The 25,041-nt window shown below is 45.0% G+C and overlaps 1 protein-coding gene across 1 annotated transcript in view; it reads right to left on the reverse strand.

Annotated features, from left to right (window-relative positions):
- IGF1R (insulin like growth factor 1 receptor) overlaps positions 1-25,041 on the reverse strand; it is a 145,671-nt gene that overhangs the window by 98,364 nt on the left and 22,266 nt on the right. The window contains exon 2 of the mRNA XM_069985051.1: positions 21,759-22,307. Within this exon, the coding sequence (XP_069841152.1) occupies positions 21,759-22,307 (549 nt within the window). The remainder of the gene's footprint in view (positions 1-21,758; positions 22,308-25,041) is intronic.

The raw sequence follows: 25,041 nt of genomic DNA on the forward strand, positions 1-25,041 counted from the left end.
GTAAAATCTCTGCGCTACTGTACTGACACGGCTGTGGTTCAGTCCATAGCATACAGTCTATGCACAGACCATATCTACAGAACCTTATGCTAGACAACACAGAATTATGGCATAAAATGATTGCCCTATAGCCGGCCAGTACTTCACATAGGTCTCAATTAGGGATGGTCCGAACCTGCCGAGGTTCAGGTTCGTATGAACCCAAACGCTCGGCATCAGATTCCCGCAGTCTGCCTGCTTCGTGGAGCAGGCGGATACAGCGGGAGTAACACCTGGAAAACTGGGATACAGCCTATGGCTATATCCCAGTTTTCCAGGCGGTCCTCCCGCTGGATCCGCCTGCTCCACGGAGCGGGCAGACAGCGGGAATCATTACCGAGGGTTCGGGTTCGTACGAACCTGAACCGAACTCTGTTCAGACCATCCCTAGTCTCAATCCATCCGATGTAGGGCAGGCATGCAGCATCAATAGAACCTGTTTACACATTAAGGATACTGTCTGCCATCTAAGGATCCATTTACACAGAAAGATTATCTGACAGATAATCTGCCAAAGATTTGAAGCCAAAGCCAGGAATGGATTTAAAGAGGAGAAATCTCAGGCTTTCCTTTATGACCTGATTTCAGTTTGTAGTCTGTTCCTGACTTTGTCTTCAAATCTTCGTCAGATAATCTGTCAAATAATCTTTCTGTGTAAATGGACACCTATTCCACCAACAGATCTGAGGACAGATTATCTTCCAAAGGTTTGAAGCCAAACCCAGGAGTGGATTTGAAAAGAGGAGAAATCCAGTCTTTCCTTTATGACCTGATCTCTGTTTATAGTCTGTTCCTGGGTTTGGCTTCAAATCTTTGGCAGATAATCTGTTGTCAGATCTGTTGGTGGAATAAGGCCTTAAACCCTGACAGAAACCAATGCAATTTCCTAGCAATGCACGTGAATGATTATTTAGGTTACCTAGTCATAATAACACAAAAAAATCTGTGCAGATCATAAGTGCTGCAGCTTTTATAATCCACATGTCCATCCACGATGCAGATTCTGTGTAGTAATGCCGCAGGTTAACATTACTGAACCTTAATGGAGTGAATCCGCATGTAGCCGTTCACAAATCCTAAGGATTTCACTGAAATCCACACTAGAATGTGCCTGTGTAGCTCCATGCTGTGTGAACTTATCCTTACACTGAACTGAACAACACACCTGAGCTCTGTATTTCCTTCCATATGTTTTTGCCAAAAAAGCAAAAAATAAATAAAAAATAAAAAATGAAAAATAAAGGGATTTTAAAGGGAAGACAGAAAACCCAAAAGGACATGTTTTCCTTCTTCCCTCTTCTGGAATCTAACCACATTTTTGGCAAATACAAAGTTCAAAGACTTTCCTGCAAACACGTCCTTATACAGTAAGATAGGAGAGCAAAGCGTTTATCCAGAAGACGACAGAAAGTAACAGATTCTCTCTGAAAATCGGGATGAACGGATATACTGGCTCCTACTGGATGATTGTAGCTGCAAAACTACAATTCCCATCATGCCTGGACAGCCAAAGCTTTAAATCAGGGATAGGGAAACTTCCCCCCTCCAGCTGTTGCAAAACTACAATTCCCATCATGCCTGACCAGCTAAGCTAAAGCTTTAGCTGTCCAGGCATGATGGGAATTGCAGTTTTTTTTTTTTTTTTTTACAGCTGGAGGGACGAAGGTTAAGCTGTCCAGGCATGATGGGAATTGTAGTTTTGCAACAGTAGAAGGGACACGAGTTAGACACTCCTGGACTACAGCAGTGTTCCCTAACCTGTGACTCCCCAGCTGTTACACTACAACTCCCAGCATGCCCTGATGGCCATAAGACCAGTTGTTTTGCAACAGCAGGAGAACCGCGGGTTGGGGAAAACTGGTTGACAGGAGTGCGTACACAACACTTCACAGCCATGTATCTGTAACATTTGTACAGCGTTGCAAAATCCGTTTGGAAAGGCTCCCACACCGCTCTCTCCCAGCATTCCCAGACTGTCTCCATAGCAACCAAAAAAGGATGTAAATGGAGAGCTACAGCTGCACTAGTAGTGTCTGCCTTACATATACATTTATATGGAAAAGGGAAAAATAAAGGACACACTACGAAGCCCGTACAACATCCACCAAACCCCCTCCCACACCTCAGGAAATTTCTTCCTCAAAATTCTCTTTCCTTGAACCACCACCTATCATCTATACCCAGTATGGCAGCGTGCGCCCGATCACTGGGCCCCCCAAGGACTAGTAATAGCCAGGTGCATTCAGCCCTATAGAGATAAGCAGAGGGGCAGATCGTGTCCCTCCTCGTAATGGAGCAGTGGTAAGGTATACAATCAGTGGGGGTCCCAGCCATGGGCCTGTCCATAGGTGATAAGTGGTGTTCATGGGAAAACCCCATTGAGGTCTATTCACTCCATGTATATGCTGCAGATCAAACATTAACATCAAAAGGGAATCAAAATGGCACCAATTCTACAATGTATCTGCTATGCTTCAACGTTCCCTTAAAGGGGTTTTCCACTCAAAACACAACTTTGATATGTTGCTGCCCATAGTGAGACTAACAATTCCTTCCATATAACCTATTCAGCCTAGTTCTAAGCTGATGCTTTCTGCTGAAAACAGAAAAATCTGTGGAAGCTTTTCTCTCTGCCCCTCCCTTCAGAGACGACTGATGTAAAGAAGTCCCTGGCTGGCTTTATCTGCAACATTATAGCTTCTCTGTAATACTGGGAGGGTGAATCTGAGGTCAAACTATGATTATCCCTCCCAGTATTACAAAGAAGCTACAATGTTGCAGATAAAGCCAATCAGGGACTTGTTTACATCAACTGTTTGAGAAGGAAGGGGAGAGAGCACGAGAGAGCGCGAGAGAGAGCGAGAGAAAGAAGCTCACACAGTTTGTCTCTTCAGCAGAAAGCAGCAGCTCAGAACTGGGGGAAGGAGACTGTATATATAACAAGTATGGAATGAATTGTTACACTCACCATGGGCATCAACATAAGAAAAGTTATGTTTGAGTGGAATACCCCTTTAAATGTCCATCATTGTTTTCATGCTGCATACCAGTGTTATGCAACCTGTGGCTCTCCAGCTATTGCCAAACTACAACTCAGCCTACCTGCACAGTCAACGAGTGGCATAGAGCAGCATTCATTTTTACGCAGTGAATCCGTGCGTTACTAGAAGATTTTTCTATAGCATTGTCCATGGTGGAAAACAGGATTCCCTCCAAGGGAGGGAAAAAAAAATAGTATCTGAAAAATCACATCTAGAAACAAAATAATAATAATAATAATAATAATAATAATAGAAGTCAATGTTAACATACATCATGATATGCAATATAAAATTGCGTACTGTGAATAGCAGCAAAGCTGCACACAGTACTTGTGCAATGCAAAATAATTACGTAGCCTGGGTTATGACTGAAACCACGGAAAACGAAACCAGACTAACTTGCAAAAGAAACGTGCCCAAATAAAACAAAAAATGTAAAAAAAAACCTAGCCAAATAGTGAGCAGCTGGAGGCTGAGGTGTCACAACAGGTAGAGAATGGGATAATGGCTGTCAATCTTCATTAACCCCACCCCTTTCATGTGTCTTGCCAATGTATTTGTGATTTACATGAGCAAAACCTGCTCTACACCCGGGCCGCGCTCCCACTCACAACTCCAGTGAGCCTGTCACATCGGATACCTCTCCAACCCTCCTGTCTGCCTTTTCAGACATTGTTCATAGGCTGGAAAAAAATCAAACCTGAAATGTGACGTCTTATCGAATAACACAAGTTCCCAGAGATGGTTTTTGCATAAAAGAAACTTTGATATTTTGTTTCTTATAAATTATGAAGCACCCTGACATTAACAGGAGCCGAAAACAGGAACTCAGCGGCTCACATGGTTATATGTATTATCAATGATGGCCGGCCCTGGAAGCTCTGGTGAATCACGGACAGCAATGAAGTCATTTACCAAAAATGACTCCGAAAAAACTGCAGGAACCTGATTTACAGTGTAGGTAGCGTAGCGTTTTAACTTGCCCAAGTTTTTTTAGTGTCATAGATACAACATCCTCCAGTTTTGGTAACTTCCAATGACTTTATAGGGGTTATCAAGGCTTAAAAAGTGTCTGCCCTCTTCCAGAAACAGCACCATTATAAACTCCCAGTTTGGGTGTGGGTTTTGCAGATCAGTTTCATTGAAGTAAATGGAGTTGAATTGTAATTCCACATACAACCTGAGGACAGAAGTGGCGCTGTTTTGGCAAGAAGGTAGCTGTGTTTTTTCTAATCCTGGATAACCCCTTTAATTATTGGCATTAACAGACCACCTTGCTACAATAAAGTTGATAGAAGTGACCCAAATTGTGTAATACAGCCAATTTCACCCTTTTCAGCCTACCAACCTCAGCAACCAGGGAAGAGGAGACCATTTGAGAAGCAGCACCATACATTACCTGGCAGGACTTCTCCTCGGCTCAGTCTTCCTCCCCGAGTCCCGCGGCACAGCATCAGCAGCTCCGGAGCGGCCTGACCGCTCAGCCAATCACAGGCCAGGACCGCCGCAGCCAGTGATTGGCTGAGCAGTCTGACAGCTCAGTCAGGCCGCTCCGGAGCTGCTGATGCTGTGCCGCGGGAGGAAGACGGAGCCGAGGAGAAGTCCTGCAAGGTAATGTATGATGCAAGGGCTGCAAGGACATCGGTAACTATGTCCCTGCAGCCCTCGTTTAAAGAATAGGAATAGGCCCAGTAAACAAGCGCCGATCTAGCAGATTGGTGCTAGTTTACATCGTTGATCGGGCCCCCATCGGCACGTGAAATAGGACCCTAAGGGTACTATTACACCAACAGATCTGATGACAGATTATCTGCCAAAGATTTGAAGCCAAACCCAGGAGTGGATTTGAAAAGAGGAGAAATCCAGTCTTTCCTTTATGACCTGATCTCTGTTTATAGTCTGTTCCTGGGTTTGGCTTCAAATCTTTGGCAGATAATCTTTCGTCAGATCTGTTGGTGTAATAGTACCCTAAGTCGCCGGGAACACAGATGGCCAAGATACTTCCGAAAACCCCCATGAGCTTGTGGCAGCTGGACAGGAGCGGACAGGTTATCAGACACTGGACGCAGACAAGACACTTCCATTCGCTATCAGCAAACCACAGTCTAAAAAGTGAAAAAACAAAGCAAATGATATAGCAGCAATACTTTCCATTAGGCAATGATTAAGCTTCATTTGCATAACATCAAAAACCCCCTTTAAGCAGGTCCAATAGGGATGGGATAGGATGGATTTGATCTCCTGCCCATCTACACAAGGCAATTATTGCTCCAATCCAACATTTGTGAGTGTCAGGAGGAGCGAGCTTCCATCAGACGCCAAGCCTTTCCACCAGTATGGGATGCATTAGCATTCGCTTCAGTTTATGCTCCAGAAAATATCCAACAACAACAGCCACATTTCGGAATAGATTCACATAGATCTTGTATGCCTTGGATTTTGCCTTTCCCCAGTCTGAGCTTACACATTGATATTTTACTAACAAGTAGTAAGATAAACCTTGTTGATCCAGTGTTACCATTATCATAGAGATTACTGATCGGCTGTGAACATTGATCAGGATGTCTCATTTCCTGATCCAATCTGCTATAATTCGCAGCCATTCCCCATCGTCTATCCACAGTTTCCATGCCACTTTAGCAGTGACCACAGGGATGGTATATGTATATTGTATTTCTACGTCCTGTACATGACCCATACTATACAGATCCAATCATTATGGCTGATAGGAGAACCTGCACTGTGCTTCCTTCAGGTGGAAGGTGTACAGAGCAGGGAGATCACAGCACACGCCGTCGGGGTCACACCTTGTGCTTTGAAGCCTTTGTTCATCACAAGCCATTGTTATTAGCTGCCCATGAAATGCTTATTAGTAGGGCTTGCTTGTACTTTGCTACATCCCATGTCAGAGCTGGAAACAGTCACATGTAAACAGACCTCGCTGACATTGCATATTACAGTGGCCAATATGTAAGAAGAGGATAAGAAAGTTGGCAGTGCTAGGAGGATCTGAAGGCCAGCATCTTTCTCCGAAGATTAATAAAAATTTCAGTCAGTCATTCCTAACACACCAAGCTGGATAAAAATAAGAGATTTGGGAGTTCTGCTCATGTTTTGGAGGAAAAATTCAGAAGAGGGGAAACAAAGTGCTGGGAATACACTAAATATATCGGAATCTAGCTATCCACATAGCTGGAAGTGTAATAAGTAAAGGCAGCCATAGACATGTCAGCTGCGGCATACAATGTATAAAGCTACCTAGTCCTGCCCTCCACTGTGCACAAAAGAGCCCTATTACACGGGACGATTATCGTGTGAAAAATCGTTATTTTGTTCGAATTTAAACGATCATTGTTCTGTGTAATTGCAGGCAACCATCAAAAAATCGTTCGTACGTCGTTGATCATTAATTCAGATCTGAACCTAAAATTATCGTTAATCGTTCACTGTAATTCCACATTTGTTCGCTCAAGTTCCGCATTTGTTCACTAATCGTTCAGTGTAATTGCACATTGTCCATTGTTTTGCTGGGATTAGATGGAGTAAACAATCATAGTAACGATCGTATCTAACGACTATAGTTCTGTGTAATATGGTGAATGACAAACGATCTAGTTTGCAATCGTTTATCGTTAAAAAATCACTTGGTGTAATAGGACCCTAACTGTCCCCTGTGAGGACGGCCTATGCTTGGCATATCAGCATTCATCTACTACATGCGGTTTGGGGTAAATTTACACAGGACAGAAACTAATGGATGAGATTTTAGAAAGTCTTATCCATATGTTCAGGAATGGTCCTCCACAATGTGGATTTTGCCATCGGCGTCAGTCAACACATATGCACTCCAATTCCCCTGTACACAATTGGCCAAGCGTGCACATGTAGTCAATGCGAAGAGGAGAAAAAAACGCTGCCAGACAGATGGTAAAATTAAACATGTCTGATCCTTTCTGCTTCCAGATATCATTTGTCCAATCCAGATAGTTGGCCAATCTTGCCAAAAACAGCAGGTTCGGTGAACTTTTGTCTACTGTATTGTCTATTGTATTGTCTGCCATCATCTCCAGCAGCCACAGCCCGCACAGCTCTGGGAATCGGGTCGTGAAATCACCATTTTATCCAGGAAGTGAAGCCTTGATGCAGTAGTAAGTGCAGGGGAAAAAAAAGCACTTAATAAGCATTTACCGTAATAAGTGCATATTGGGGATTTGTAGAGATGAGCGAACCAGGTTCGGGTTCTAGACCATCCGAACCCGAACGTTCGGTATTTGATTAGCTGTGGCTGCTGAACTTGGATAAAGCTCTAAGGTTGTCTGGAAAACATGGATACAGCCAATGACTATATCTATGTTTTCCACATAGCCTTAGGGCTTTATCCAAGTTCAGCAGCCACCGCTAATCAAATGCCGAACGTTCAGGTTCGGATCAACTCGAGCATGCTCCAGGTTCGCTCATCTCTAGTGATTTGTATAACTTTTGGGGGGCAATACAACACTTTAATAAAAACTTTCGCCGGACATCTCCTTTAGGGTGCGTTCACACCTACAGGATCTGCAGCAGATCTGCAGCAGATTTGATGCTGTGTTCAGTTATTTAAATGAAATCTGATGCAGAAAATCAGCTGCAGATCCTGTAGGTGTGAACGCACCATTAAAAAGGTTTATTCTAGCGCTCCTTATTCTACAGCTCTTCACAGTAAACGGCCTAACAATTTTACAGCGGTTAGGGTTTTTTCAAAAGCAGATAACTCCTTATACACAATGAAGGAGAGAAGCCCCCATCAGGGCTCTACAGCCTCTCACACCCCACTGCCAGCCATATCACACCATGGTAAAAGGGAAGGTTCCCACTAGTGTTGGAAACACTCCAGCTTTTAGAAGTTTGCCATCACCGATGAAGAATCCTGAAATGTAGATGTGACTAAACACAGGAATCTCGAGCACCATTTTCATTACAATCGGGAAACAATCTTTACTTTCTGAGTGGGCAGAAGTATGCTTGTTAAAGTTCAGCCATTCTCCCCATATAGAAATGGATGGGAGTCCACTTCGTGGCTCTCTGGAGACATACCTGCTAGTACTTCCTCTCCTAGAGACGGAGCAGCTGTACACAGATAAGTGTTTTATGAATGAATTAGAGGAGAAGAAATTGCAGCGTTCAGCCTTCCAGGCGCATTGTATCTCAGCAGATTCTATGGCTCATTCATGTTGTTAAATTGATAATATTAACCTTGCTGGCTGAGATGCATTAAGGAAGGTCTGGATTCCCAGAACAAATGTAATTAGCCGCCATCCATTGAGTTGAGCAGCGATGGGAAGAGACAGGATGTGATTTGATGCAATCAGGAGCCATCTACATGGGGCGGTCACTGAACACTACTACCTCTTCAGTGACGGGGAGAATGAAGCCATGACATCTCTACAACTACACACTGCCAGATGCAAAGGCGTCCTCGAAGATTTAGTGCCGTATAAGCAAGATTTTACTTATTAAATGAAGGCCTGAGGAGAGGCGCTACTGGTGAAGATGCCCCCACATCATCCAGGACCGCAGGGAATTGCCACCTAAGCAATTTTTCTAATATGTTCTGACAGCTTCACCAAGAGGAGCGTAATCTTCAGAGAGCAACCCCAGCCACAACATATTAGCATCAACACTTATATATCTTCCTAAGGTGAATGGTTAAGAGAATTTAGTATACAGGATTCCACTCCCACCATGGATCACAGACTGCATTACCCTCTATGCGGCACTCTATGAGCCACCAAGGGGATGGGACTACCGCTCTTACCAGTTTATAAGAGTAAGTAGTAGTAGTAGTAAAACTAAGCCTATGGCCAGGCCTCTTGGTTGATGTACATGTACAGCATAGAGCAATTGTGAACACTTACTATAAGCTGCTGCAGCCTCCACCTATGTCTTTATGCCTGACACTGCAGCTTACTCCTCCTCCCCTCGCATGTAACCTCCCATAGGCATCAGTGGAAAATACAATTTTTTGATAAATTAGCTACCAGGGATTTGTACAGCCCAATGTGACTAACTGTTCATATCCATAATGCAGGCCATAGGAAGCAGCAATACAGGCTACAAGCATGGGGCATCAATGAAACCAGGTTATGTGCCCCTCGAAGTAATCCCAATGGGCAAGTAACAGACAGAAGACCCGGCACAAACAGATAGGGGATGGAAATGGTTAATAGTTCCTTGTAATAGACAGAATGACACAGAAATGAGTCAATTTAGGGAAAATGAGGCTGGGACACTGTGGTTAAAGCCTCAAAACAAACCAACATCCTCTGGGTGACTCACAAAGTGAGAGGAATGAATGTACAGGCACAGACATTGTACAAAGGAAAGGCTTTGTCTGTACCTACAACATGCTCTCACTGATTCCTCCAAGACCAAAAGGACTGTGCGTGCACGAGAACCCACCCCACTGCACACAAGGACTGTGCGCACGAGAACCCACTCACTGCACACAAGGACTGTGCGCACGAGAACCCACCCACTGCACACAAGGACTGTGCGCACGAGAACCCACTCACTGCACACAAGGACTGTGCGCACGAGAACCCACCCCACTGCACACAAGGACTGTGCGCACGAGAACCCACCCCACTGCACACAAGGACTGTGCGCACGAGAACCCACTCACTGCACACAAGGACTGTGCGCACGAGAACCCACCCCACTGCACACAAGGACTGTGCGCACGAGAACCCACCCCACTGCACACAAGGACTGTGCGCACGAGAACCCACCCCACTGCACACAAGGACTGTGCGCACGAGAACCCACTCACTGCACACAAGGACTGTGCGCACGAGAACCCACCCCACTGCACACAAGGACTGTGCGCACGAGAACCCACCCCACTGCACGCAAGGACTGTGCGCACGAGAACCCACTCACTGCACGCAAGGACTGTGCGCACGAGAACCCACTCACTGCACGCAAGGACTGTGCGCACGAGAACCCACTCACTGCACACAAGGACTGTGCGCACGAGAACCCACTCACTGCACACAAGGACTGTGCGCACGAGAACCCACCCCACTGCACACAAGGACTGTGCGCACGAGAACCCACTCACTGCACACAAGGACTGTGCGCACGAGAACCCACCCCACTGCACACAAGGACTGTGCGCACGAGAACCCACCCCACTGCACACAAGGACTGTGCGCACGAGAACCCACCCCACTGCACACAAGGACTGTGCGCACGAGAACCCACCCACTGCACACAAGGACTGTGCGCACGAGAACCCACCCCACTGCACACAAGGACTGTGCGCACGAGAACCCACCCCACTGCACACAAGGACTGTGCGCACGAGAACCCACCCCACTGCACACAAGGACTGTGCGCACGAGAACCCACCCCACTGCACACAAGGACTGTGCGCACGAGAACCCACCCCACTGCACACAAGGACTGTGCGCACGAGAACCCACCCCACTGCACACAAGGACTGTGCGCACGAGAACCCACCCACTGCACACAAGGACTGTGCGCACGAGAACCCACCCACTGCACACAAGGACTGTGCGCACGAGAACCCACCCACTGCACACAAGGGCTGTGCGCACGAGAACCCACCCCACTGCACACAAGGACTGTGCGCACGAGCATCAGCTTCGGAGCGGCCTTTAAGCCAATCACTGGCCGAGGCGGTCCTGGCCAGTGATTAGCTGAGTGGTCTGTCAGCTCAGAAAGGGCGCTCCGAAGCTGATGCTGCCGCGCGGGACCGGGAGAAGGAGAAGACCTGCGCCTGGACAGGCAATGTATGATGTTTGTGAAATCTTTGGTTGCGCGCCGTGCCCGCTATTCCACGTAGCGATGCGAGGGTGGCGACCGATGATTTTAGGTCTGAACCTAAATGAACGATCAGCTGATGACACGATCGGCTGATCGTTCTCTCTGTTCCATGGAGCGATAATCAGACAAATCGGGCCGATTATCGCTCCGTGGAATAGGCCCCTAAGGCTAGTTGGCTACGCTGGGAACCCTTTGCACTCTGGACTTCAACGCAGGTGTGAACCCAGCCAAAAAAAGAAACAAAAATACACAACTCCCCTACCAGCTATATGCCTTGGTATGTCTTTGATTCCTTGTTTAGGTCCTTCATCATCACCCTGCTCAGACCCTGCTATAGTCAATGAATCTACGCCGTACCCCCCCCCCCCCCCCATCTGTTCTAAACAGGGATAGATCCTCAGACACCAAGGAAGGAACAGGAGATGGAAGGCCCAGTAACATGGCCAAATACTCTGTACACTCCATAAGATATTCTTTTTTGCCGTGAACAGTCGCTCCCCCCCTGTATAATAGCTAACGGAGAGGGTTGTGTTTTTCTCACTCGGAATGTGTTTGTAGACTGAGTACATGGACATGTGACCACAGAGTCATCTGCCTTGCCATTAGTCAGGAGGACTTTCAGGCTGTAAACAGGATTTGTTATGATCGCCCAGAGTCGAGGGTTCTTTAAGACAAAATGATGCTGCAATCATCCGGCTTGCCAAAATGTGATCCAATCGATATTTTTAGACTGTAAACAGTATGTTGGCTTTGGCTAGACGGCTAATTCTGCCTTTTAGACGTCCGTACATGTGACTGTACTGTCCCCCCCTTTTACATAAACTGGTTGGATAAAAGGGCTAAAATAACAGATTAGTAAAACAAAAAGCAGCAGCGAGTCGGGTGGATTTGCTGGAGCGCTCCGCACCTTTGTTTTGCTCTGGTTGGGAGAATGCGCAGAAGATGGGATTTTTCTCTCCACAGTTTGGATGGGAGAGATATCAGCGCCGCACACACAACGCTCTGATGTTTCTCTACAAATGGGAAGTTTTTCTCTGCTGGCTTGCGAGTTATTTTAATCTTTGCTGTGCTGCGGGAGCCAAGCAGATGCTGCAGATTTTGGCCGGCTTTGGAATTCCATCTGATGCAACGCGGCAAACACCTTCAGCAAGAGCCGCGCGGCGTGACATTCTAGTCCATGTGGCCCCCTACTATTGCTGTACATACACACAGGGGACGGCAGCCCACTAAGGACCAGCGTCTAGTAGCCTCGGCTCTGATTCATAAATATTCTCTCCATGCCAAGAGTAGCAGCCACATAGCACAGAGGAGGGCCGCATTACCCTGGGGCAAATAAAGCTCCGGCTGTAACCAGCAATATTGATTAGGATTCCTCCAGCAACGTGACCCCAGTTCTCTCTATTTCCAGAAACTGCCCTTACTCGGTCAGGTAGTCTCCCTGTAGAAATCTATACGTAAACAGGAAGCTTGGCTAATGCGGACTCCATGCAAATGGAATTACAGACTATTTGGGGGATTGATTCATTTTATACATTGCAAATGTATTCGAGAAAGGTCACGCCAGGCAAACGTAGCTCCGTACCAGGGAGAGAGGGGTGCCCCCCGACAGGAGAATTAAAGGCAACGCAATACCATTTAACCCTATACCGCCCAATAATAATGCATAGGACGGGTGGAGCGCCGGCCCATCTGCGCAGAGTATCACACCCTGCCTGGAGTCTGGAGCTGTTTGGGCAAAGAATCCGGCTGCTTTGTTCACACACACATTCCTTTGGGATGACAAGCACTGCCCACTGGGCTTCTAAGGGTTGGGGCCTGTGGGTTTTCAGAACTTTACCCACAGCCCCCCCTTATACTGCGGTGACTCAGCTGACAAGTATTCCCGGCCAATTACATATCACTTAACCCATTCTTTACCAGTACCCAAAATTTCTGAAAATCCTTGACTGAACTACTCAGACTGCCACTCCTCATACAAATTCTGCATCTCTGGTGTATACAGTGGTGGTCTACAACCTGCGGCTCTGCAACTGCTGCAGTACAACAACTCCCAGCATGCCCAGCCAATGGTTGTAGTTTTGCCACTGCTAGCAGGGCTGTGGAGTCGGTAAGCTGCAGCTCCAACTCTAACTCTGACTCCTGAATTTTGTCAGGCACCAGGGGAGTTATTTATTACACTGGTGTAGAGTAGATATGGCTCAGCAGCTTCTGTGTAATGTCCTACATAATTCTGGGGGGACTTCTGAGGGAATAAGACAAAGATATAAAGCAGACTCTCCTGTGTGTGCAGTGGATGCAGCCAGTCTCCAGCCTCCATGTCCTGAACAACTCAGAACTAGAGGTAGTCTTTTCCTGCTGACAATCTTCTATGTTTCGAACTAAATATTCACCAAACAGAAAGGAAAACTGCTAACAATGCCAGATACCTGAGATATAGAGATCAGACAAACGCCCAGATTTATCAGTTCTCTTTCAGCATTTGCGGTCCTGAATCATCACAGCTGTTTTCGACAACGTTTTTGTGTATGCTACAAAAACTGATGCGTTTTGATCCGTTTACATTTTTTAATATACTGTAAGTCAATGAAAAACCGGAACAAATGGATGCACACAAACGCATCTGTTTTTCATCCTAAAACGGATGGAAAAAATAACTGCAAAAATGCAGTGTGAACCCAGTCTTAAGGTCTTTAGGTTAATAAAACATAAAAAAAATTATTTGAAAATTCAAAAGATTTGACTGCAGAGGATTGATCCGTCACACTACAGACAGCAATGGGACTCCACTAAAAGCCTCGCTCCAAGTGCAGCCCTGTTTTTCCCATCAAATGTCTTAACCTTTGACAGGCTTCAATACAGTTTCTGTATGATATGCTCTTGTGTAGTATACAGCAGGTGAGGAGCACTAGCATGCCAGCTGCCTATGCACCCGTACAGCGTGACGCTACAGCAGCCATAGCGCGGATGAAGTATTAGCGTAACAAAGCGCAGGTCCACACACATGGCGTCAGCCTCACCAGTGCATGTGGAACAGGATTTTGATGTAGACTCAACCCAGATTTGCAGGTTTCAACCCAGCTACAATTAATGGGTGAAATCCAATCTAAAACAAAAGCATATATTCACACGCTGCAGATTTTTATAAAAGTGCAACACAGATTAATTGTTGCATGGACAGTAGGAACAACATTGTAAAATCTCAGGCACTTGGCCAAGTGCTGTATTGCATTCCACCCCTTGTTCTGCTATAGCTGTAGAGCTGAAAACCTGGGCTCAACAATTGTTGTCCCTTAAAACAGGGCTCTCAGATGTTATATCATGGCAATGGGCATGTATAGGTCTGTGCAAAAGATGCACTAGAAAGCCATGTGATGCTACAAGGTACCTGTGACAGGTACTTGGAAGACCCCTTCAAGACTTTATGCACAAAACAGGATGATGATGATTTAGCATTGTACAGACCCATAACACATCACCAACAGCAGTCATTGGAACCATACGAAACATCAATGCCTCTAATTCATTTAGAGGAATATAGAAAGAAACTCTCAGAACACATGGCAGAGCACAGCGAGTCTACAGCTATGGGGCCTGGTAAAAGCTCACGGTCCTGCCATCCCCCACATATAGCCTTTGTATTTCTGGAAGTACCTAATTCTTGTAGTTAAAAAAAATGAAATAAATTGCACCCCCTCCCTGTTGCCTTAGCCGCAGTAATGAAAAGACAGAGTTTACAGGCCCCGGGGCCAGGAGGCTGATTACTGAGCCTTTCAGGATATGGAGATGAATAGCGAGCCTTCTACTTCCTGCAGCTTACATCAAAGCAAGACATATAAAAATGTACAAACAAAAAGGTGTTGCAGAAAACAGGCAGGCCCGCTGCCCCTCGCCCAGGTACGCGCTCCACACACACTCATTAGGAGCTTCCCCTTCCATTAGCTGCAGAAACTTCTTAAAGGAACAGTACCTGCCATACACTGCTAAACATCGTACACACTACTGTAACTCCGACGCTAGTCACATCACATTACAAGCACAAGAATACTTTTCTGTACAATGGAAAAAAAGCATTACAGACACATACAGTCATATGACCCTAGGATACGTTTAATTTATGCACAACATGGGGCAAAACTAGATGTGAACGGAGCTTAAAGTGACACTGTCACCCCCTTTTTGCATTCCGACTTCTCTACATAGGTGTAAAGGGTAAATTTAGCAGTTTTCATACCTCATTTTCTTTCATACCTCATGGTGCTTGTTCCAGTAAAAAGTGATTTTTTTTTATCATCTGGGATTGGGATACCTGGGCGGGGCTTCACGGGCGAAGCGCCACTTAGCCACACCCCCTTTGCAACGTCATTGTCGCATAGGCCACGCCCCCTCAGTGGCCATTGGTGTTGGCCAATCCAGTGGGGGTGGGTCTAGACCTTTAGGCCGTCCCTTCCAATGGCTGCTGAGGGGACGGGGCCTATGTGACAAAGACGTCAAGGATGGGTGTGGCTAAGTGAAGCCCCGCCCAAGTATCCCAATCCCAGATGATAAAAGATCACTTTTCACTGGAACAATCATCATGACATATGATATAAAATGAGGTATGAAAACTGCTAAATTTACCCATTACACCTGTGTAAAGAAGTCAGAATGCAAAAAGGGGGTGACAGATTGCTGAACTCAGGGAGACCAGCCAAATGACAACACTGCCGGCTGCTAGTGAAAGCGCTCAATGCAGTGAAGTCCTAGGTGCATTGCCCCCTGGGAAACATGAATATGCAAAAGAGGAGCCTGTGGAGCCTCATTGAAGAGTCTCAAAACACAGGGCTAGCCAGATATCCCTCTGGGAAGGACCCAGCCAAGGGGCAGCTCCTGTTAGGAAACCACCAAAACCACCATATTAAGTGGCCCTATAAGTCAATGTAATGAGAAGGGATAAACCAAGGCTTTTTGAGACTCTTCAATGAGGCTCCACGGGTTCCTCTTTTGCACTTTAAAGTTGTGGCCTTTTATCCTCACGGCAGATGAAGTAATTCTAATATAAAAAAAAAAATGATTCCACGATAAGAGACGCAATGATGGAGCCGCTGGCTGGATGATTCTCAATCAATGTCCGTGTCATAGACATGGCTGTAAAGCACTCTAAAATACGACCAAAAAAAATAAATACATAAAATACAACCAAACAGAAGCACTGTCCAAATGCCTATAAAATGTATAAGGCTAGGTTAATATTCATTGCTGATCTGGACAGTCAGCTGCACAACAAACATAGAGATATCCCGAGAGGCCCTATTAACTTTAATGGGTCCTATGACTGTACCCATGTTTTGCAGGGTTCCATAGAGCTGCATCCAACTTCTCCAGCCACCAAGAGTCAAATACAGAGGGTTCAGGTTATATACAATAAATATCTAAGATGGAAAAATCTTCCACCTGCAATATAATATAATAATATATTATATATATATATATATATATATATATATATATATATATATATATACACACACACACACACACACACATACATACACCTTGGTTTAACAGCGTTTTGGTTTAAGAGCTCACAGTTTTTCAAAATTGTGACTTGGTTTAAGAGCCTTGCTTTGGTGTAAGAGCTCCCTGTACTGGGTGAGGGGAGTGGAGGAGGGGCATGGTCTGCATAGCGAGGTCTACAGCCCTGTACTCTGACCCAGCAAGTCTCCCTCACCTTCCAAATCATAGCAGATCCACTTCAGGCTGGGGCTTGCATCAGGGGACAGGATGGTGGAGGTAATCTCTCCATAGCTGTAACCCCCCTCTCCCCGGACAGAGAATGCTGTAGTTATGTGCCCACATCTGTCCTGCTCATTCCTTCATGCTCCCTGCAGTCTCTGTCCACCCTTGTGTTTCCCATCCTCTCCATTACGGTACAGTAACTTATAATATAAAATTCTGCTGTTTCATCTGTTTTACAAGTTATTCAGAATAATAAATCATTATTTTTGGGGTGTGGAACCAATTGTCTGCATATCAGTAATTTCTTATGGAAAAATTTGCTTTGGTTTAAGAGTGGATTTGGATTACAAGCACGGTCCTGGAACGAACTGTAATGCTTGTAATCCGAGGCACCACTTTCTGTCTGTCTAATTATATATATATATATATATATATATATATATATATATATATATATATATATATATATATATATCTTTTGCGCTGTGACTACTCCTAATGTGTGTGGGGTGTGTATGTATAATTTATATTATATATATATATATATACACACACACACATATTATATATATAGTCTGCTCATCTCTATCACATACAGACAATGAGCATGAAGAGAGTGTGATGCAGTCCTATGTGGTATATTATAAGCAGCTCCTGTATCCCTCACACATATATATATTACTAGGGCTGGTCACAGGGTATAACCCAGCTGCAGATGCTGCTGAGCAGGGACTACACCTCCTATGTGTTTCCCAGTACGGAGCCAGCAGCAGCCAGCACTGACCACAGCCAATGAATTCCCCATCTTCTCCGCCTCAGATTGTTCGTGCATTACTCCAATAAACTCTGCAGTATAGAGATTTTTTTATTTTTTTATAAACCATGAACCGGTGTCACTGGTGTGTCTATAAATAGGCACTGCAGCAAATGGCAGCAGACACTGGATGTAGGATGCGGCAGCCACCATCCCTGGTCCTCCCAACTTTATTATTAATAGCCCGTCTGATGTGCCCATGACGGCAGCACGCTGCAGCTGGGAGGCTTCAGGGGGACCTCAATACCTACCTATTGCACCCTATAGCCTCGCCTCACAGCTCCATTAACCTCTTCCCTGCACATATCATATCTGGTAAATAAGCCTGGGAAGTAGTGGATATGGTAATCACGCAGGGGGATGTTCCTTTCGGATATGGAATTTCACTGAAAATCTGCATCTAAAACCTGCAGAGAACCACATGGATATTAGCTGCAGATCCGTCACCATTCTTGTATGGGAAGAAGCTACGCTGTAGCCGGGTCCCGAACTGACACATTAAGATGGCTGTAGACGTGTGTGTGTGCGCACATGGCTGTAGATTTCTCTCTACAGCATGGAATCCATATGAAAAAAAAATTAATCTTATGTGAACATGGGAAAGAACATTTTCTAGGGGCTCCCTAACAGCGAAGGGTTGGAAATCCCTGTAAATAAAGGAGTAGCACATGACAGAGTGCTGTATATCCTTATATAACCCAGGTTCATCCATTCTTTCCCTACTCTCGCCATATTTTCATGGGATTTCCATATTGCCATGTGTACAAAGTGATATGCCAGTCAGTGATTCAGCACACCCGAACAATAAAATCCATAAAACACAAAACCGTTCATCCTAAATTCTAGAACTGTCTCTAAAACCACCCGCTCTAATCTAGGTCAATAGCACAAGCAAGAGACCTTGCATAATATATATATATATATATATATATATATATATATATATATATATATATATATATATATATATATATATATATACACACACACACACACACACACACACACACATACATATATATTTTATAGCGGAGGTGCCGGATAGGACAGAATAATAAAACCTGATCCAACCTGTCCAGCCCTTTACCTTCTCTTACAGCACAGGTGTCAAACTCACAGCCTTCTGGCTGTTGCAAAACTACAGTTCCCATCATGCCTGGATAGCCAAAGCTTTAGTTTTGCAACAGCTGGAGGGCAGCGAGTTTGACCCCCGTGCCTTAGGGCAGAGCGGGCTATCACAGCACACGGTAGAGGAATGCCGTCTATGACACAACATACATGAAGACAATGGCCACTAGTAAAGACAGACCAAAACATAGCTTTCATGTCTGGTTACATCTGTTATGACTGCCGTAGGGTATGGAAAAACACGACGCACACCTAAAGCACGGAGGGAGGGGGCACAGTAACATAACATTAAAAGACAGGCTGTGCTTGCATTCCCATACAATACGAAGCACAGACACTTCAAAATCACGGCAGCATATTGGACCAGTGTTCTACAACCACCAGCTGATGAAGAACTACAACTCCCAGCAGCCCCAGCACTACTTACACATGCGCTGAGGAGGATATCCCTTTTAAGTGCATCACCATTGAGCATTTCCAAGGTTACAAACCACTTTATGAAATCCATAGTATGCTTCCAACCACATTGTGGTATTGCAATGTAAAAAATATCTATATTGTGCATATTATATCAGCATTTCCAGTGTGCTGTTATACTACTTTCTGCTTTCTGAAAAAAAAAAAAAAGCCTTATACAAATAAAAATCATTAATCTTCCCAGCTATGGTGTCATTTTCATATACGTAACAATACGCACTCCCCCAAAATTATGGTTTATTTGCAAAAAACAAGAGCAGTAAGGTCAGGGACTAGGAGACGGAGCGGAGATGGAGCCCCCCTTCCCGGAGACTAATTAAATCTTTCCCTGCAGCCACAATAATAAAAAAAAAAAAAAAATTAGATTCTAAGAAACGTTTGGCAGAGGAACACACTGTTTTAAGAGCAGAGATAGAGGAGGGAGAAAATTCATTCATTGCTAATATACAGCGCAATTTAATCAACAACAAACGCTGGCAGCCGGCAGAGAGAATCTACTCATTACGCTGGCTGCAGGTCTCTGGATCTGCCCAGGCTGGAGGCACCTGCTCCGCCATTCTTGTTCTACAGACATTTTATTAGCACAGCTTCATTTTGGATAGAGAAATAAAATATGTGACTGTGGCGCTGACAAAGAAAAGAGCGGCTCTGAAACACTATGGGGGTAGATCACGTCAGGGAGGGAGGGGAGGTGGGGAGACGCCTTCACCAGGAATATACACACCTGCCCTAAAGTGGCCCATACCAGCACACTGCAAGGAGGGAACTACTTTGTTGCCGCCTGCCTTCTCACTCCCCTGACTTACATGGCACTGAGGCTTCTCTCCAATAACTGGTACCTGAACCATGTATACTAATAACAGAGGAAGCAGCGACAGTCCCTGCTGTGGGCAGAAGCTACAGGGCAACACCACAGTTGCATCCGTAATAGTATGCATGGTGCAGGAACACGATTAGGAGACCGGGCCCAGTGCTGCCAATCAGACAAGGCAGGGAGCTCAACACCTCCTCCTGGACACTTTACCACAGGAAAATAAAGGATTTTATAGGTTTGGAAGAGGCCATCAGCTAAAACAAGTATTACGGATTATATTACCATATCAGCGTCCTTCCCTATGTGTGTAGCTCATATCAAGGTAAAGACATAAAGGTTCACTAAAGCAGACATGTTAGCAGTCAAACACAGCTAGATAGGGCTTCTCATCAAGATTTCAGGCATAACTGTTCATCTCCATAATATTTTCCAGCACAAGATGTCAGCCTTTTTCATAATATGTAAATGACACTCAAGGTCAGAAGAGCCAGGCAAGAGCCCAGGGTTAGCCAGCTCATCCCTCTTAGTCACCGCCTCCGTGCCCACTTGTAGCCACCTCCCCTTTTGATAGCGGGCACACAAGCGGTTAATAATAGACAGGCTAGTTAACCCTGGGCTCTTGTCAAGCTTGGGACCTCCTCCAGGGCACTTCAGCCTCATTAAGATAACAAAAAGCTTATACTTCTGTGCTGGGAAGGACTAGAAATATATATTTTTTTAATGCAGAAAATCCTGGCGAGAAGGAAATACAGGCTTGTTCAGATCCCTGTTTGTTGCCGACAGGTCTGCTCTAAACTGCATCTTATTCTGGGTTTAGGAGTCCTGTGGGCGGGCACACTCCGTGACGGACAACCTTTTCTGCTTAAAGCGACTCTGTACCCACAATCTGCCCCCCCCCCCCCCCAAACAGCTTGTACCTTCAGATAGCTGCTTTTAATCCAAGATCTGTCCTGGGGTCTGTTCCGCAGGTGATGCAGTTTATGTCCTAAAAAACAACTTTTAAACTTGCAGCCCTGTGTCTAACTGGCGTGGCCCAGAGTGTCTGTCTGTGCATTAGGCTGGCACACCCTCTCTGTCCCTCCTCCCCGCCCTCCTCATCATTAGGAATGCTCCAGGTTTTCTCCTATTCATCACCTGTGTGAACACTGCACATGAATTTGATCATTAAGGCACCTGTGCAATGTTCAGACAAGTGAGGAATAGGAGAAGTTCTGCCAGTGGCATTCCCAATGGTAAAGAGGGCGGGGAGGAGGGACGGAGAGGCGGTGCAAGGTTAGGGCACAGACACTCAAGGCCACGGCAATATGATACAGGGTTGCAAGTTTAAAAGTTGGATTAAAAGCAGCTATATGAAGGTACAAGTGGTTTGGGAGGGTCAGATTTTGGGTACAGAGTCACTTTAAATAATACAGAAATAGTGGTCAGTCACCAAAAAGAGCAGTCACTGGACTCCAGAGCCTGAAATTTAAAGGAATACAACAGAAGTCATACTAAACGTACAGCCAGTCAAAGCCATACAGATATAACCAGTCAAAATTAACAAAATAAAAATGTTTTTACCAGAACAACTATTTACATACTAATATATGGCATATCCTCTAATGTCTTGCACAGACACACTCTCTTGGCCCGAGTTTATAGGCTAGGTCAATAAATACCAATTTTGTTATATTTTCAGACACTGTGTGTTGAAAGAGTTTAAGCAGATAAACGCTATAGTGTAAACCACAGAAATTTACTCCTACAATAACTTTTAATCATAGAAAGGAAATACCAGCCAGGCAAAAGCTTTCAGAATCACAAGCCAAAGAAAACTGGACGGACATCCCCTGGCATCCTAACAAGGCAAAACAACAATGAGGAGAACTATAAAACAAGACGCACAGAAGTTTCTGCTTCTTACCTTTCTGGCAATGATCGGCTGACCAGCAGCGGTGTGCATAGTCATTGTTAATGGTTGTCTTCGGGCACAGTGACCTATCCTCCATGACCCCGGGGCACATGTCACCACATTCCTTTGGTGGCTTATTGCCGACAATATAGTTGTTGTAGACCGCCTCTAGAACCAGCGACCAATCCACCGTAGAGAGGTAACACAAGTCGGAGTTCTTTTCAATCCGTATAGCACCACGAGTAATGTTCCTCAGGCTGTACAACCCAATCTCTTTCAGATCTGTCATCTCAAAAATGACCACGGCATAGTTATAGAAGAGATTGCGACCACGGATGACTGTCAGGTTGGGAAAGAGGTCACTCAGGCTTTCCAGGCCAGAAACACGGAAAAGCAAGAGATAGTCCGTAATAACAGTAAGCTTGGGGAACCGCATGTTTCGGTAATCCTCGGCCTTGGCATTGGAGATGAGCAGAATCTGGAGGCAGCCTTCAATCACAACACAGTCTTCTAGCTGCTTGAGCTCCTGGACGTCATTCCGAATGTCCATGCCGCTGCAAACTGTGGGGAAGAGGAAACATAACAAGGTTATTAATTGTAGAAAATTGTATTTACTAATATTTGACAAAGCATTAATTTCTACATTCTGAAATACAAGTCGCACGTGTCCCAATTTTATTTTTTATTCTACTCCTGATTTTTCCCCATTTATAATTAAAACACACACATTAGCTGCCCTTGTAGTGTAATCCTTTTCCAGCCATACAATAATCATGATTCGCAACAGATAATATGAAACACAATTTCGCTTATAACAGAAAAGTAAAAATCAATGCAAAACTGGCAACACTGAACCCTAATGTCAGACAATCCAGTTGTAGTGAACCAAATAGTATAGATATTGATCTCCGTGTGCGGCCAAAGTAACTAGTTATTATGATCAGCATTCCCGGCTCATTCAATCAGCTTTCTTTTATTACATCATTATACAAAGCTGATTATATATGAACACTTCAAGACTCATGGGAGCCAAGAGGCCTAATTCTAGTATGTATTACAATCCAATTATACCTATAGAACCAACTCTGTCAGACAGCCATGGGTCTTCACTCTCATCTACAAAGAAACATTAAGTACATATCCACCTGGAAGCCAAAAATCACCAGGAAATACAACCCGCCAACAGTGCTTAGCCAGAGCGAGCTCACACATAGCAGACCCGCTAAAGAAATCTCTGCAACTGAAAACATGTTCCATATACACAAACAGAATTGTTTTTAGAGCATGTATAGTACAACAGATTTCTGGGATGGGGTAAAGCATTTTTCCCATAAGCTTTTTTTATGAAAAGCTCCCAGATAAGCACTGACCTTTCTGACCTCTGAATCCAATATTTTAATGTGTCCAGACAGTCTCCAAACTGTACAGCTGCTTGTCTCCTCTTTCTGCTCACTGAACTCCCTCGAGCCCTCCCCCCTATATAGGTTATAATGGACTCGGCAAACCAGTCTTCACTTTTCTCCTGAAGATGGCTTTGCCTCATAATGACAAGATAAGTGAGGTGGGAGGCTGGTAAATAGCTTTTTTGTACAGAAAGAGGCTTTTTTGCCTAAAAAAACCTATTCTTAAAATCGTTTGTACTATTGATTTTTGCAAACAAAATTTTAATTATAAACACTTTGAGGGTGCGTTCACACGTACAGGATCCACAGCAGATTTTATAGTGCAGATTTGTTCAGTTATTCAGATGTTCAGTTATTTAGATGAAATCTGCTGTGGGTCCGCAGCAGAAAATCCGCTGCAGGTCCTGTACGTGTGATCACACCCTAAGGGTGCGTTCACACGTACAAAATCTGCAGCAGATCAGATAGTTCAGATTTGAATCTGCAGATCCGCAGCAGATTTGATGGCCCAGAGTTACTTTGCATTGAATCTGCAACTTCAAACCTGCACCATCAAATCTGCTGCAGATCCTGTACATGTGAACGCACCGCACCATAAGGCTATGTTCACACAGTTTCTCTTTAAGTATTTAACCAAAACGAGGCGTGGGTTGAAAACACAGAAGCTGTGCAACTCTTAACATTATAATTTTCCCCTGTCGATTTCACTCCTGGTTTTGGTAGAAAAAAATACTGACCAAAAACTGACGGAAATACTGTGTGTGAACATAGCCTTAAAAAGAAATCAGCCGGTTACAATTCACATGAAATTCCAGTCTTTGCTTGATTGACAGCCAAAAGCAGAGCTTCGTTGTACTAAATCTTGTACCTGCGCAGAATTTGTAAGCAAAGCGCAGCAACAGAAACAGGAGCCCTGACTGACAGGGATGACGGGGGGGGGGGGTCAAGAGGCATAGAGAAGGGTAGAGAAGCTGAAGGCTCCTTCTCACTGCTGCCGCTATTACACGCGACGGCAGTGAGCTGGTGAAAGCCGGGGGGGGGGGGGGGGCCTGCAGCCCGGGTGATCGCTAGATCGTCCGGGCATCCCATAGCATATAGCAGCGGTCTGCTGCCGCCGCTTCCATTCCACGGAGCGGGGGCAGCAGATTGTTGCTATAGGAGTCTGACAACGATCAGCCAACATCGTTCATGTCGGCTGATCGTTGAATTTTATTACACAGGACGATTATCGTCCGTAACGTCCGATATCGGCCAAATGCAGCCGATAGTCGTTCCGTGTAATAGGGCCTTTATGGGGGTCTCTGCACCCACACCCTGACCAATTAAAATTTTTGACTTAATTTTTTTTTGTCAGTCACACTTTAAAAAGTATGTTCACATCTTCATATCTGTATTTAGAATTCAGCACAGCACTTGTCAGTTCTGTTAACGCCTGTAAAATAAAGGGACGTGAACTGTGCAATGTTTATCCACTGAATTTAACGTAATTTAATAAGAATAAGCTGGTAAAATAGGTGTAGCATAATACAAGCAGTTTACAATACACTGTGAGAAACATAGGGTACTATTATCACTCCGTGTAAAAAATACAACGATCAGCCGATGACAACAATCGCGGCCAGCGACTGACGATATACATTACTTATCCACGCTCCAGGGCTGCTCCTGCGGTCCGCTTCTCCCAGGGTCACGCGAGCTCTAGCTGCAGAGCGGCCTGTCAGCTGCAGTCCCAGCCTGTAATTGGCTGAGCGGCCTGTCAGCTGACAGGCCGCTCTGAAGCTAGAGCATGTGGGACCCAGGGAGAAGCGGACCGCAGGAGCAGCCCTGGAGCGTGGATAGGTAAAGTATATAGTTTAAGCAAGGGCTGCAAGGACATCGGTAACTATGTACTT

The sequence above is a fragment of the Dendropsophus ebraccatus genome, chromosome 1 (genome assembly GCF_027789765.1).
Source record: "Dendropsophus ebraccatus isolate aDenEbr1 chromosome 1, aDenEbr1.pat, whole genome shotgun sequence".
Classification (NCBI taxonomy): domain Eukaryota; kingdom Metazoa; phylum Chordata; class Amphibia; order Anura; family Hylidae; genus Dendropsophus; species Dendropsophus ebraccatus.